At 38.0% G+C, this 16,684-nt stretch overlaps 1 protein-coding gene across 1 annotated transcript; it reads left to right on the forward strand.

The window, feature by feature from the left end:
• Positions 1–6,397: 6,397 nt before the first annotated feature.
• Positions 6,398–10,102, forward strand: SNAI2 (snail family transcriptional repressor 2). The gene is made up of 3 exons (XM_037506772.2): positions 6,398–6,631; positions 7,367–7,912; positions 8,840–10,102. Exons 1-3 carry the CDS (start codon positions 6,553–6,555, stop codon positions 9,019–9,021), a joined length of 807 nt encoding a protein of 268 aa, XP_037362669.1. The 5' UTR covers positions 6,398–6,552; the 3' UTR covers positions 9,022–10,102.
• Positions 10,103–16,684: the final 6,582 nt, after the last annotated feature.

Genomic DNA, 16,684 nt, shown 5'->3' on the forward strand with positions numbered 1-16,684 from the left:
CTGCACAGCAAAAGAGATAATAACCAAAACAAAGAGAAACCCCACCAACTGGGAGAACATTTTTGCATACAACACTAATGATAAAGGACTGATCACAAAAATCTACAAAGAGCTGATGAGACTCAGCAACAACAAAGAAAATAATCCAGTCAAAAAATGAGCACAAGACCTAAAAAGAAACTTCTCCAAAGAGGAAATACAAATGGCCAACAGGCATATGAAAAAATGTTCAACATCACTTGCAATCAGGGAAATGCACATCAAAAGTACAATGAGATATCATCTTACACCAGTGAGAATATCACATATTAAAAAATCTAGCAACAACAAATGTTGGTGAGGATCTGGAGAAAAAGGAACTCTCCTGCATTGCTGGTGGGAGTGCAAACTGGTCCAACCACTATGGAGAGCTGTGTGGAGATTCCTCAACCTACTAAAGATAGAGCTTCCATATGATCCAGCAATTCCACTCCTAGGTATTTACCCAAAGGACACAGAAACATTAATTCCAAAGAGCAACTGCACCCCTATGTTTATAGCAGCACTATTTACAATAGCTAAGCTTTGGAAACAACCCAAATGCCCAAAAATAGATGACTGGATCAAGAAGATGTGGTACATATATACCATGGAATATTACTCAGCATTCAAAAAAGATAAACACATGCAATTTGCAGCAACATGGATGGCGCTAGAAGGGATCATGCTCAGCGAAATAAGCCAGAAAGAAAAAGAAAAATACCGGATTGTCTCACTCATAGCAGGAATCTAGAAAACCTAAATAAGGGACCAGGAAATAGAATAACTATAAGAAAGAAAAAATCAAAATCAACAAACAGCTATGAACCAGAGACACACTATTGGGCGGGGGAGGAGGGATTGTGGTCACAATGAGGGGGTTGCAATTGTATGGAAAATATGAAAATAAACTTCAAAAAAATAAAAATATTAAGTCATTAAAAAATCTCAGTTTGTAAATAAATAAATAAATTAAATTAAACAAATCCAGTTTAAATCCCAATTTCACCTATAGAATTGGTGATTTGATCAATTCCAATTTAGAATTGTGATTTGATCAAGACATTGAGTTGTTTTATGCCCTCATCTCCTCATCAACAAATAAGGATAATAATATCTATCTTGTTGGCTTAACTACTTTGGGGGGAATCAATTAAAACACTGTGTGTAAAATGTCTAATACAGTGGCTAGTTTATATTAAACATTCATGAGTGACAGTTTGTATCATTACCCAGAACTCCACAGACTGCTGGACTTTACTGAACCTTAGCAAACTGCAACTGTTTAGCAGAGTCTAGCAGCAAAGTGGATAACTCCCAGAGGCGGACTCTGTGGGAATCCTGCCTCCTTCCATTCACTTCTGTCTTGAATGCCCTGGGAAAACTGGCTTCAAGCTTTGTATCCAACTCTTAATGTGTACTTATGTTGTTATCACAGAGCTATAAGAAACAAGTCATCTGAGGCACTTACTGAGTTTTTAATAGAATGCTACAGTTTTTGCCTACCTCTTTCTTCATGACTGCACATATTGAGCACTATCAATTTCCCTCACCTGCTTATACTATACAATACAATCAATACAATTTGTTGTATAAATGTCACGTAATTTCTACAGACACACATAAACCATTTTGAATTAATATAAAATAAAATTCAAAAATTTAAATAATTTTTACTCAAAATTGTGGCAATTGTAAAATGAGATTGGGTTGGTGGTGTTTAGTAGAATCATACATGTTCCACTAGGTGGCAGAACTTATTTAAAAGTCATGGAGAAAGAAAGAAAGAAAAAGAAAGTAATGAGTCTTCCAGAGATGACCAATAGGTGTCTCTTTGCAACCACATATCCCTCAGTTGCTGTATAAAATATACATAAATCCAACATTTTCTAGTCTTGCTTGTTCATCTTACAGATAAGATCATCAACACTTTCCACTGGTATATACAGAATATTGAACAGATGACTATCTTTCACCTGACATGACATATTAACTATATAATCACTCAAAGGGCAATGATAATATAAATTTATAACTAGGAATAGTTTCTTAATACAAGTGACTTGATAGAAAATAAATCTCATTAAAATCCTTTTCTACAATATTTTCTGTGTGGTGTGATCATAGATGACTGATCTTATATGATGGTCTTTATTGAGCTACTTATTATAGCTAACTCTAGACAGACATACTAGCAGCTATTAGCCTGGTGAATATGGCCCTGGGAACACACAGGAAATAATAGAAATTCCAAAACAGCATAGGGACATCCTGACATCATGTTTTTCTATTGTTTTTCACCCCAATACACATGCATTCTCACACATGCATGTTCACATTAGGCTTTGCTGACATTATTGAGCAGCTACACTTCACATATGTGAGTGTGTAAAAGTTCCATCTGTGTCCCTACTAATGCCATTGTGTGCAATCAGTGACAGAACAGCATCCTCCTTATTATGAAATTCAGAAAAATATAAGCAGAATCCTACGTCCAGTTTTATTATTTTCCCTTTTATATTGGTAAGTATTTGTTCATAAATCATTCTAAAAGAAATAAGTGAGTGGTATAAAAACATAATTTATAGTGAAAACCAAGGTAATAAAAATAAGCATTTATGCTTATTTTAAGTGCTGTTTTACTTGATATTAAATTTTGAATTATGAATACAAATCCATAAATCTGTAACAAATACAGACATACACAAAAACCAAAAATGGCATGACATCTTTGTTATTCACACTTCAAAGTTATGATAAGCGGGCCTTCCTGGTGGCGCAAGCGGTTAGAACAACACAATGTGAAGCTGTCCACAGCCTCTCGCCCACTGGCCGACTGGGCGAGAATCCCACATGGCTGGGCAGACCTCTCCCATCTCACACGCTGCTCCCCTCAGCAGTGTATTTCTTCAGTCTGCCTGTTCTGTTCCCCGCTCTGTCTCTGGTGAATCCTCTCACCCTCCCACGCATCTGGCCTGTACTCCAGTTCTTGTATAAATAAATAAATCTTTAAAAAAATAAAATAAATAAAATAAAAGTTACAATAAGCACTTTGTTACTATTTAGTGTCAAAAGTACAATGCATCGTAATGTTCTCTAAAGATCACAGTTAAACTAGGAATATTCAAAAGTGCATATCCCTCAAGAGGGTTAATCACAACCCCTTTCACACTGCAAGATTGTGCCACAAACTAAAGCTAGAAAGAAATGCTGTTCATTAGAAGGCAAGTACACTGCAAAATGAGATTTTCACTTCTTTGATACTTAGTAGTCCATATCTACACTGCTTTTTATAACAGTAAATACCTAAATATACACAAATTTCTGTGCAAAGTAAATAAACCTGAGGTGCATTCCCAAACCTTGTGAATCTAATATATTTACCATTTTGGCAAGGCAAGAATGTGCCTTTCACGAAAAAGACTGGGTCCCAGAGAAACTCCATCCTTACAGGAGTCTGTGGCAAAGGGCGGCCCTAGACTATTCATTTACACAGTTTCAAAAAATTATCTTTGTCAACTTCTTCAGAAAACAGAGGAAATAAGAGATTGTTGAATCAGTGACATCAAGTAACATCCTAATAAAATTCAGGACAAATAAGGAATTACATTACACGGGCTTCTAAAATCCCCACATACCCCACAGAGATGGGACAAGGAAAGGCTCTGAAGGAGCTCAAAGAAGTCAAGTTTCTTTTGTAAGTTCTCACTACCCCCAAAATAACTGAGTTCCTTTTGGGAGTCAGTTCCATTGACCTAGAAATTTCTCTCTGCCGTATGTTAAAGACCAAGCATTTACCGTCCCCATTTTATATATTATCTGTGCCTACTCATCACACCTGACTGACCTCATGCACAGTAACAGCTCAGGATAAGTGCCTGCTCTCACTATTCCAGTGAGCCTAATTATGTCAACTTAGGACACATTTTCTATATTAACAAGCTCCACTTGTGTTGATTTTGCCCAAATAAAACATTTAAAGCCTGGTGTCCTTGCTCAGCAAAGATTTGTGGCCCTAACCAAGAGAGTCTGGGTCAGTGACCAAAACCAAGCTCTCTTCCATATGATTCCTGAGCTTGCAGGACAGGAAGTGTTCACCTAGTTTTAGCAAAGTCCTAACAGCTCGCCCTTGGGTGGGTACTTAACTTCCCTTCTCTCCTTTTTATCACGCTGCTCTGGCGCCAAATGTCTCTGCTGTGTCTGAGCAGAGCACCTGTGCAGTATGACTCAGGCTGTGAGCATGTGGGCTCTCCCTTCCCTGACAGCAGGGCAGACCTCACACAGGTCTACGTGGGGCTGCTTACCGTGCGGCCCTGTGTAATGACACACCGCACACCCCATCTTCAACACCATCCACTCCTCTCCGTTGGGCAGTAACATGTCCCAGCTCATTTGCGTCACGTGTAGTGACTTTCTGGATGTGCGGGCAGAGCCGGGGAGACCTGGCTAGGTTAGGCATCTATAAACCAAATTCAATTTTTTTTTCCCAAGCATATTGAATTATTGTCACACTTTGGAAATGGATTTTAAAAATACACACTTAGCAAATTACCTTGTGTTATCACTACTAACAAACACCAGTGTTTTCTAACATTCCACCATTGTGTGTAAACTGTATGGAGGGAAGGGAGGAAATGAAAGCACATGGCAATTTGTGTTTTCTCAACTAGATTATAGCTCTAACAAAATGTGCCTTTTGCAGGAAATGGGGGTGGGAAGGGCAAGGAGGATTCCTGTTTCAATAAACCAGGTGCCTAGATCTGAACTAGTAGTCGGCTCAGAAAGTTGTCAGCTCAGAAAACTTGCTCTGTGGTTTGTGGAGGAATTGGATGCATGTTCATATTTTCCTCTCTCCTACAAATACTGTTCTGTAACATAAAGAGTGTTCTGTTGTGTGTGTGTGTGTGTTTTTTTTTTCTCTTTAGTATTTAAATTAGTTACTTTGAAAGGAAAAAAAAAGTAAGTAAAGTTAGCCCAGGGAAACTTTTTGCACCCCCCCCACCCCCGTTTTCTCATCCCAAGATTAAGAAGTTATGCAGTCTGACAATGCACTTTTCTTTTACAAGTCTTGACTTCACCACTATTTTCTTTTTCACTGTTTTTCTTCCAGCACCTGTTAAAAACAGGGGTAGGGTGCTTTATCGTGATTTTGTTCTTTCCTTAATCTTTTAGCCAAAAGCAGGGAGAAAAGCCTGGAATACATAGTATGCTTGAAAATATAGCTGAAATTTCCTTTTAAAATGAGCCACTTATGGTATTTTTAGATTTAATACCATATAAAATATCCAAGTATTTGTGCTGGTTACTAAGCTAGTTTCTTAAAACTTTAACCAAGCAGAACCCATAACGGTATCTTTAAACAGGTACTCGCACACACACAATCCAGATACTAATATTTTGATGATTTATACTGAAAAAATAGCATCATATAAAAGGAAATAAATATTTGAAATACTTTTCTCTGAAGACCCATAAACGCTTTATTTTTAAATAAAAATACACAGTGACACTTGAAATTATTCAAAATTCTTGTCAGATTTATCTGTGAGAGTTTTCCAAAGTTCCTAATGAGTTTACCTACGAGCCCCCGCCCGCCCCCCGGCCCCAGAGCGCCTTTCCTTCTCATCTTGCAGTTGCCCAGTCCTGATGAGCGTGGGCCGGCTACAAAGCATTTCTTTCAAGCCACCATAGCTAATATGGTGCCACGATTACTTAATTTCCACGAGGAAGTGCTGCCTCTGGCTTGCTGAAGTCTTAAAGACAGAAGCACATTCCCGACATTCAGAAGGGTCCCAGCATGCGACGGGCCGGCTCTCAGAGCCTGGGCAGGCCCCCGCTGTGGGGGGCCTCCTCACTGACCCGGGCTTTTGTCTTTGTGCTGCTACCTTCCTTTTTCAAAAAGCCAAGAGTTAATTATTTAGTCCGTGTACAAGTAAAACCTCTTCAAGTGCCACTTCCAAATATAGGCTCTCATTAACACCACAGGCTGACCCGGGCTCTTGTCGAACACCCTTTCCTTCCTCCAGCGAACTTTTTGTCCCATTGCATTTGCTTTACCAGACATCTGGAAGCCAGACCAGTTTTAGAAATCTCAGCTCCTAGGACGTAGCTAGCTCTCAGCGAGCACGAATAACTGGCAGGGCGAAAGAAGTAAAATGACCTCTCTTGAAAATACTTAAGGACTTTTTTTTTTTCCTCTCCACTGAAATCCCGTAGAACAACCCATTTTGAATCAGAATAATTTAGTCTGACAACAGATTCTTCCTCTGTTCACAGCTGTCCCAGAGGGAGGAGCTGAAATCTGAACCTCTCCGCTGTGATTGGGTCCTTCTTGCAAAAGAGAGGAAAAAAATCCTCCCAGCCAAAACGGGCTCAGTTCCGAAAGCAGCCAGGCGACTTCAGAGGCGCCGGCCCGTCCGCCCGCCGCACCTGAGCGCGGCCCCAGCCCTGCCCGGCCGGCCGCGATGCTGTAGGGACCCGGCGTCCTGCCGCCGGACCGTTATCCCCGCCGGCGCCGCCAGACCCGTGGGCAAGATGCCGCGCTCCTTCCTGGTCAAGAAGCATTTCAACGCCTCCAAGAAGCCAAACTACAGCGAACTGGACACACACACAGGTAAAAAATAAAATAAAATTATATATATAGAGAGAGAGTACATTTTAAGAAAATGAGCTCTATGTGTGTAAATGTGTAGATATAAATATATATCACAAGTCAAGGGCCACTATAATTAACTAAAGACTAAGTTGTTTTCCTTTTAAATCGTGTCATAAAAGAAAGTTCACATTCTTTTGATCATTTAGGCGAAGTTTTAATTCAAAACTTTTGAAACTTACCTGCCAAGAAAAACTCCATTCACGTCTTGCAACTTCATTTTCTAAAGCTTTGTATATACATGCATAATACATATGTGGGATTTGAGTAACAATGTGTAAATGTTGAATTACTGCTTTTTTATGTAACAAGTCTCCTTTCCTTTAGAAAGCAGCTTGAATGAGGCTCATTTTGAACTCACAGTCTTGAAGCCTGTAAATAATCCAAGCATAAAATGGAAAACAACTTTTCTATATATTTAAAATTAATGTATAGATTCTTCCTTCTTAACGGGACCCCAAAGGCACTTGCTTGGCAGTGTTCCCTGTACCAGCACATGGTATAACTCCTGTCACACTATTTATGCAGTAGAGACAGATGTGTGTTAAATGGAATATTTTACTAACCCCTGTGTCCCAAATGATGAGTCTGCCTTCCTTATTATAAAGCCCTGAGTGTGCTGTCAAAGAGCTTCTTTGTGTGTTTTTAAAGTTATTTTTACCTTAATCTTCTTTCCTTTCCTTTTCTTTCCACCAGTGATTATTTCCCCATATCTCTATGAGAGTTACCCCATGCCTGTCATACCACAACCAGAGATCCTCAGCTCAGGAGCATACAGCCCCATTACTGTGTGGACTACCGCAGCTCCATTCCACGCCCCACTACCCAGTGGTCTCTCTCCTCTTTCTGGATATCCCTCATCCTTGGGACGAGTGAGTCCCCCTCCTCCATCTGACACCTCATCCAAGGACCACAGTGGCTCAGAAAGCCCCATTAGTGATGAAGAGGAAAGACTACAACCCAAGCTTTCAGACCCCCATGCTATTGAAGCTGAAAAGTTTCAGTGCAATTTATGCAATAAGACCTATTCAACTTTTTCTGGGCTGGCCAAACATAAGCAGCTGCACTGTGATGCCCAGTCTAGGAAATCTTTCAGCTGTAAATACTGTGACAAGGAATATGTGAGCCTGGGCGCCCTCAAGATGCACATTAGGACCCACACCTTACCTTGTGTCTGCAAGATCTGTGGCAAGGCGTTTTCCAGGCCCTGGTTACTGCAAGGACACATTAGAACTCACACTGGTAAGAGCAAAACTAGACAGGAATGTTACTCTGATGGCAGGAAGCTCGGGGCTGGCTGTTGGATTTGCATTAAGTAGTCACACAGTGTTTTTAATGATGGATGATCATTTATAGCTGCTTCCTGACTGCTCAAAAAGTTGTTAGGACACAAAGTGCTCCATTTATTGTTAACAGTCTCTGCTCCAGAGACTGCAAACAGCATTTAGACTTTGGAAAGTAGATTCAGGAGGTTTGGTCTCAAAGATCAGTTAGAAAACCAGGAAAGATGTATTTGAATGTGTGTTCTGTTAAACCAGCCCTTATCATCAGCAAATACAAATGTTGCTATCTTAATCCATTGATTTGATAGATGAAGGGTTTTCCTTAAGCTTTATGTTACAAATCTTGCTGTGATTAACTACCACCCCATAGCAATTTGGGTAGTAAAAACTGAATTTGCTTCCCATTGTTTTACTTTGGGTTTTTTTGTTTGTTTTTTTTTTTTTTTTTTTTTTTTTTTTGCTGCTGAATTTTTTATTCCTATACAAAATCATCCTTCAGGGAATAAAGGCATTTTTCTAGCCATAGTCAAAATACAGATGGAGGGGAAAGGGGAAATATTGGGAAATGTTGGGAGGAGCTCAGCATTAGCTGCACCTGCTGAAGTAGAATGCTTTCACAAGTGAAAGTCCTACAGTTACATGAATTATTTCTGTATGATTTGCATCAGTAATAATATCCTTGGTGTGAGTTTTTAATGTAACATTCAATTTTTTCTTAAAAGGACAGATATTAAAATTAGTATTTGGTATAAGGAATTTGAGTTAAATCTTGCTGCTTCTCATTCTTTTGGCAAAATGTGATTGATAGTCATATACTTTATCTGACTGTGTGTTTCCTCTAAAAACACTGACTGTCTTTCTTTCTCATCCCCCACCCCATCCCCAGGGGAGAAGCCTTTTTCTTGCCCTCACTGCAACAGGGCATTTGCAGACAGGTCAAATCTGAGGGCTCATCTGCAGACCCACTCTGATGTAAAGAAATACCAGTGCAAAAACTGCTCCAAAACCTTCTCCAGAATGTCTCTTCTACACAAACATGAGGAATCTGGCTGCTGTGTAGCACACTGAGTGACGCAATCAATGTTTACTCGAACAGATGCATTTCTTCACTCCGACTCCAAATGACAAATAAAAGTCCAAAGGCATTTTCTCTTGTGCTTACCGACCAAATATGTATAGTCACACACACACACACGCACACACGCACACACACACACAAAGCTGCAAGACCATGGAATGCATGTGTTTAAAGTTAATCCTTTCCATGTGAAGTTTAAAATTACTATATATTTACTGACAGCTAGATTCAGAGGATAAAAGACAAGGATCTTTCTCTTCAAAGATGAAGCAAGAAAAGCACATTGCATCTTTTCTTACTAAAAAAGAATGCAAAGATTTACATTGCTGCCAAATCATTTCAACGGAAAAGAACAGTATTGCTTTGTAATAGAGTTTGCAATAGAATTTCCTATAGGAAGAGAATCTGCCAGACACTATCTCAGGTGCCTTATAAACTATTCCAAGTTTACTTCATTACATGTCTGATGTCTGGTTGCCATTGTTAAACTAAAGCTTTTTATGATTATCGGAAATGCTTTAAACTGTATTTTTAAGAAAGAAAAAAAGAACAAGAACCAAACACAGGAGAATGTATTAAATGTGGTTTTTTTTTTTCTGTTTTTTTGTTTTGTTTTGTTTTGTTTTGTTTTTGCCAATAAACAGTATGTGCCTTGTTTGGGGAGGAGGGAAAGATTAGCTTTGAACATTCCTGGTGCATGCCCCATGTCTTACTTTTTTAAAAGAATTTTTAATAATTTTCTAAAACTAATTAAAAATGGGAATAAGTGCAAGAAAGTATTCTTAGAAACTCAGTAATGTACTGAAACTATTTTAAATGCATACACAAATGCAATCCATACAACACCCATTCTAAGTGCCTTTTTAATTAATTGTATAGTTGATGAGTCAATGTAAATTTGTGTTTATTTTTATATGATTGAATGAGTTTTGTATGAAAGTGAGATGTTGTCTATAGCTAATGTCTATAACAACCTGAAGACTGTTGAAATCTATGTTCCTTTAAAAAAAAAAGCAATTTTCAAGGTCCTTTTTTACAATAAACATTTTTGATTTAAAATCTATTGTTTGTATGCTGTTTTCAGAGGCTTAATTTAATACCTCACTAATTTACATATAATTGTTCTTGCTAAGTGATAAAGAGAAAAAATGAAGTATTTATTATTAATGTTAAGTGTTATTTTATGTGTATATTATCTTAAACTGCCAGTATATTTTCTTTATTCTAAGATAATACTGTGACATTCAAAAAGACAACACTGAGATGGTAGTTTGTTAGCATATCCCTGTAGTACATTCTGAGTGCTAAAAATATTTATATTTTGATAGTCAGTTATACTCTTCAAAACTATCTTTATGATGACTGTATTATGTTAACATTTTATGTGATGAGTGATTATGATATAGGTTTGGAGTAGTCTTTTTAAGAAATATTTTAATAAGATGCAACAGGAAATACAGAAAGTCTGCACTAAATGTCAAGAAAAATGGGTTTACTATAAATTACACAGGTTAAAAAATTAAACCATGCAAAGAAACCCCAAATTTGTGATATAAAATAAGTGATTGGATTTGATGGGAACAGGGGTAAATAATAAAATGCTAAGATTTCTCTTTATGTTATTTTTGAACAAGACCCCACCCAAACACAGCATGTACTTAAAGAAGTGTACCATCATCAGTCACTCCAAACCCAAACACATGTTTACCAAATGCATGTGTAGTAACTTATTTGTAAAAATGCTAACCATCATAGGCACTGAGACAATTATCAAACTATGCATTTGAAATCAAACTGCAAACCCATTATGAGTTCCTGCTACAGTGAATCACTTCTCCAGTATGCTCAGGACTTAACATAATTATGTTTCCTTTTAAGGTCCTTGTGATAAATATAAAAGCTTGAACTAGACCTCAAAGATACTACAGGTGATTGCAAGGGATTTGAATTACCAATACTGCTAATGTGCACACATATCTCATTGTATATTTCATTCAAATTTTAAGTCAATGTATAAAAGGGGTGTGCATTTGACTAAAAATCTTTTAACACTCTAATGTTGTTTATGTCTCAGGACATATATCTCAAAGGCAAAATTATTTGAAGCTTTACTAGTCAGCATACATTTATAAAGAAAGACCTCTTTAGTTAATACATATGATATAGAAATGACTGCCAATGATTGTCTGCAAGTTTCCAGAATGATTTACTAACATGGAGAAACATCTTATAAGGGCAAGTGGGAGCAAGTCAGTCATTTCTGAAGTGATCTGGTTGGTTCTTCCAGGAATCACATCTCCCTGTATTTCCTTCCCTCACTTGCAAATCTTTAGGCATGTTATTTCTTGGAGTCCAAAACTTAAACAGATAATTTTCCAAAAGGAGTGGTCTATTCATTGGTTTAATTTCTTACTAAAAAAATAGTGACAATAGTTTTGCACATTGTTTTAAATCCTCACCATTCTAACTTCACTCATGATTAAAATATTTTACTTTCATTATGAAATATTTTACTTTCATTTTACTTACATTTAGTAATATGGGTTTGAATTACAACTCACTATTTTTTAAAGGTTTTAGCATGTTCATCAAGGTCTTTTACTACATGTCTATTCTGCAACATGAGATCTGGCTCAAATGTACTTACATTGAAATAATTTTCTGAATCTGCTCTTTCTGGGAGCTTTATAGCACTTTTCTCACCATAGCACAATCATTATCTTTATTTCTCACTAGAAAGACCAACCTTAAAGCATAAATTACCAATATCCAGCACATCATCTGGAACACAGACATCAACAATTGTTTGTGGAATGAATAAATGAATAAAATATTAGAAACTGATGAAAAATAATTTGCAAATCTAAAATAAATGAAACATCCCCTCTTTATTACAGAGACTGGATTATTTTTGAGAGATTCTCCCAGCAATTTACTGCTTCCAATAGATTGCATGTTCAAAAAAGTGAGGAAGAAGCAAATATGGTGCACATGGACCACATTTCATATTTATTACAAGAACCTGAGCTTTGAAAACTATGAATTTTAACTACAGGAACATACACTAACAAGCATTTTTAGTGTCCTGAATTTGCTTCCAAATTATGATACAGCATGGTATAGTAGGAAGAACATTAGCTTTTAAATCCAACATATCTATACACTCAATCGCTGCCTCACAATGATTGGCTTTATGACTTTATTCAACTTACAAACCCAGGTGCTTCAGATTCTAAAGTGCAAAATAGGAATAGAGTCTCAGTATCATAATTAGTTACTCAATAGACTCTTGAACTAATAAACCTTATAAGTACAATAAAATGTACCCACTGTTGTTATTATTAAATACTTAATATTTATCTGCTTTTGAACTCAGAAACCTACATATGACATTTTCAATGGCGACAATTTCTGTATGAAGTTGGTATATTATAGAAAAGGTATTAAATTCAGAGACTTTGGATACAGAATCAAATTAATCCAGGTGGTACATTACAAAATTGAAATTGAAACCCATCTTCTCCTGGCTCCAGAGACAATTTCTCCACTTCACTACGGGAATAAAAATACAGTTAAACTATATTAAGCACAGCATTTTATACATTGTAGGCATGTAGTAGATATTTTTTGAAAATGACAAAGATAGTGTGCCCTGAAATGAAATGTTTTAAGGCTGTATTTAGGAACGATAATAATGCAGGAAATATGCAACAACGCACAGCAATTTTCAGAGCCACTTCCCAATTTCTTTCTGGAAATCACTTGGCTCCACTCCCTCCAGCGTGGGCCCTCCCCATCCTGACAAGCTCTCCTATAGCTTCCCTAAGTTCTCCTGGTGCATGCAAGCCCATTTCCTCTGACCTGCTCACAGTGAGATGAAAAGCAGCTGGTCTCTGTCCTCTGTACATTAACACTTCATTTTCTGAAGGCCACCACTGCTCCTTCACACACCCACACTCCTCACCCGTACTTTTATCTTCCTAGACTAAAATGTCTTCCAAACTAAACAGTCATTTCTTTCACCACTAAAAATGTGGACACTTTGGTGTAATGAGGCAATTATAATTTTGAAAAGTCTAAGGCTTCCCTAGCTAAAATCAACATCCCAGAAATCCCTAGTTTAGATATGGGAAACATTTTGAACAACATAATTTAAGAATGTGTTTTCTGTCATCTAGGAAAGCAACAATTCTCAAATTAGCTAACTTTTCAATAAATCTTGATTTTTTTTTTTTTCTAGAAACAGAAGAACAAAAGCATTTTTCTTAACCTGAGCCAGACACACATGGAGGGGGGCAGGGAGAAAAGCCTCTCATTTGATTTTTCAGTAGTAAATATACATAATCTATGACCACAGGAATAAACCTATGGCTAAAGTTAGATTTAGCCCCTCAGTCCTCCAGGAAGTAATAATCACTTTGTGGAAAGCACACATGTAAAAAAGCAACAAGCATGGCAACTTTTCCGTTGTGGAACTTGGCCAGACCCCCGAACAATGAGAGATCAGCAGAGGAAATGGCAGCATATCCATGTCCGAAAACTCCAAAGAGACTGATGAGATATTTATAGCAGTGAGTGGGAGCAAGGCTGTGAATAACCGACGGGTCCCATGATTTAATTTGTACTCCAGTTCATTTAATTAGGCCCCTATGCTTATAACAGTTTAATCCACTCAGGCAGTTTCTGGAAATTTGTGGAGACAGTTGTGAGGGCCTGTGGATAATCTCTCAAGGATTTTCTTAACAGAATGATCAGGATAATGGGTTTGTTATTCCTCTATTCCAACCTTTAGGATGGTAGAGATCAATGGGTGACTCTCTCCAGATTTATTGAGACTAGAATCTATACCCTCCAAGATAAGGTGCATCATTTAATATAGTGTTCCTACTACATAGTTAAGAAGGAGCAGGTGCTGATCCTAAGGCATGGGAAGGAAGGAAAGACTCAGATTGAATAAAACAGTGATACATTCTCTTATCAAAAAAATTAATGGTAATTATATTTTTGTAAGTTCCAACTTCTGCTTTTGTATCTACCAGATGTTTAGAGGTTTGAAATCTTCCTGTATTGTGTATTAATATTTTTATGTAAGTTTGGCACATAAGACAATGACAGAGTTTCTCAGCTTCAGACATACACAACCTCCCTGAGCTGTGGGCTCTGAGCCCCAGCACAGCTTCACACTTGTGAAATCTCACTGCATACAGGATACAGGACCACCTGTGGGTCTTGTTGCTACCTGGCTTGGTGTGTATGGAGACCTCGGGGTCTAGCCATGTCCCAGATGATGTCAATGTTACTGATGCTTGTACTTTGCTCCAAGAAGCCAAGATTTAACTCCAAACTCAGCTGAGTGTCATGTCCTTTTCTCCCTTCAAGTTCCTCTCCAGTGCAAGCCAAGATGCTGTAAAGAGCAGTAGGACAACAGTAGCCCAGATTTACCAGCAGGCAGGTCTGGTATGTGCCAGCCCCAGGAGGGCCTAGCTGTGTGTGGCAGGAGACTTGACCATATAGATTTCCACCAAGTCAGTTTATTTTTTTCTTTCTCCTGACCTCTGTACTACCCCACAGGTCATGACTTTGTCATGTCATTTACATCTGATTTTCTAAATATGTTTCAGTATTTCCCAGTTCTCACCTATTTGGGGGGAACTCATAAAAACATACTGGCTTTCCAGTCATGTTATACCAAGACTAATCTCTTTTCTCTATAGAGAAACTTCTAAGTAGAATTTTGCTCCAAGCTAAAAGGACTAATGTAGTGCCAGGATGGCACAGTGCACAATCTCTATAATCTGAACAGGCATGTGAAGGAGAGTCCTGGAGCCCTTGGTAGCTTTTTCAGGTTTGTATTAAGCTTTACCAGGCACATGGCAGGCAGGGAAGTGGGGAGGACGGTGGAGGCAAATTTTCACTCTTTCTGGGCTCTCTGAGTTCTCTCATAGGGCCTCTGTTGTCTCTGCTGCTCTGCTGCTTCCACCATTGCTACTCTCTTCTATTCTGATTCTGTCCTCCTGGTTCCATTCTTGTAACACCACCCTTAAAAGCCCAGTCTGGGGAGGGGGGGCTCCCTAGTGGCGCAGGCTGTTGAACACAGAGCTGGGAAGCTGTCTGCAGCCTCTGCAGTGCTGGTTCAATTCCCGGCCTGCTGAGGAGATGCCCACATGGCGAGCAGACCTCTCCTGTCTTGCCCGCTGCTCCCCTCAGCAGTGTATTTCTTCAGTCTGCCTGTTCTGTTCCCCATTCTATCTCTGGTGAATCCTCTCACCCTCCCGTGCATCTGGCCTGTACCCCGGCTCTTGTATAAATAAATAAATCTTAAAAAAAAAAAGCCCAGTCTCAGTCTCAGCCCAGGTGTGCCCACCTATGCATGCCCACACTCTACTCCAGGTGTCCACCATTTGGCATGCATGTAGAACTAAGGGAATCCATCATTAATGCTAATGGCAGAAGGGCAGAAAAGCCTGGTAATCAGTTACCCTACAACTACCCAAGTAGGTGAGGCTGACACCCAGATGCATTGCTGCTGCTCACTCCTCAGAAATTGGTGGCTCCCCTTCTTGGTATTGGGTAGGTTCCTACTCCCACAGTTGCCTATTGTCTTTCGGAAATATCTATGGTTACCTTGTATTTTTTCTCTAGTTCTCTGATTACTTTATTCATGTCATTTCACTTTATTCACTCATTATTAATATTCATAAAAATTTGCAAATAGGTATTCTTGGAAATAATTTTCTCTGAATTGATGACAATTCGATTATTTCTTTCTTCTCTTTTTATTTTTTTTTAATTTTCATAACACCTAAATTTATCCAAAATATAAGATAACAGGTATTTAAATTGGGTAATGTTTGAATTTATAAATGCATTACTGAATAAAAGTATATAATTATATGTTAATGCTATGCATATATGTATGCATGTACGCATCTCTATGAATAATGAAAATCTCTTTTAATTTGTATATCACCAAACAAATTGGTGAAGAGGCTTCACATGGCGCCAATTTATGGATCACATGTATTCTCTTATTTTACATAGTGAGCTTCTTTTAAAACCATGTTTGTTAAAAAAATAAAATGGAAATCATCACACCCTAAGCCTACAAAACCTAAATGAAATAAAGATTTGTTTTATTATGGAAGAACTTCAGTAGAATTTAACTGAAGAAATAGGTAAGAAACTATTTTTTTGATTGACTGATTTACCATTGATTTATAATACTACATAAATTTCAGGAGTATAAGTTCACACCTCAATATATGCATATACTATACAGCACCCACAACCAAAGCTCTAGCATCACAAACCATCTTCAAACTGATCCCCTCTATTCATTCCTCCTACCCCTTTACCTCTCCTGTTCTGTTAACAACCATTTTGTTGTCAGTTTCTAAGATGTATTTTGCTAGCTGTTTTTGTTTGTTTGTATATTTGTTTGTTTTTTGTTGTTGTTGTTGCTTTTTGGGTAAGAAATAACTTAAAGTCTTTGTGGACACTTCAGCACAAAATGGCATGGACCATTCTTTTAACATCTATTTCTATATTAACATTGAATTTGTGTGGACACCTTTTCAAAGTGGCCATCACAGGGACCCAGTTAACCAGGTCTTGCTTTATTTGGACCCACAATTCTGGACAATTTCCTGAGAG

This window comes from Talpa occidentalis, unplaced genomic scaffold, assembly GCF_014898055.3.
Source record: "Talpa occidentalis isolate TD23 unplaced genomic scaffold, MPIMG_talOcc4v2.1, whole genome shotgun sequence".
NCBI classification, from domain to species: Eukaryota; Metazoa; Chordata; class Mammalia; order Eulipotyphla; family Talpidae; genus Talpa; species Talpa occidentalis.

What these genes read in the sequence shown, in the direction of transcription:
- SNAI2 (XM_037506772.2), top strand. Translation starts at nt 6,553, where the DNA reads ATGCCGCGCTCCTTCCTGGTCAAGAAGCATTTCAACGCCTCCAAGAAG. An exon ending in CGAACTGGACACACACACAG is followed by an intron (nt 6,632 to 7,366) that starts GTAAAAAATAAA and finishes TCTTTCCACCAG; the next exon opens with TGATTATTTCCCCATATCTC. An exon ending in ACACATTAGAACTCACACTG is followed by an intron (nt 7,913 to 8,839) that starts GTAAGAGCAAAA and finishes CCCCATCCCCAG; the next exon opens with GGGAGAAGCCTTTTTCTTGC.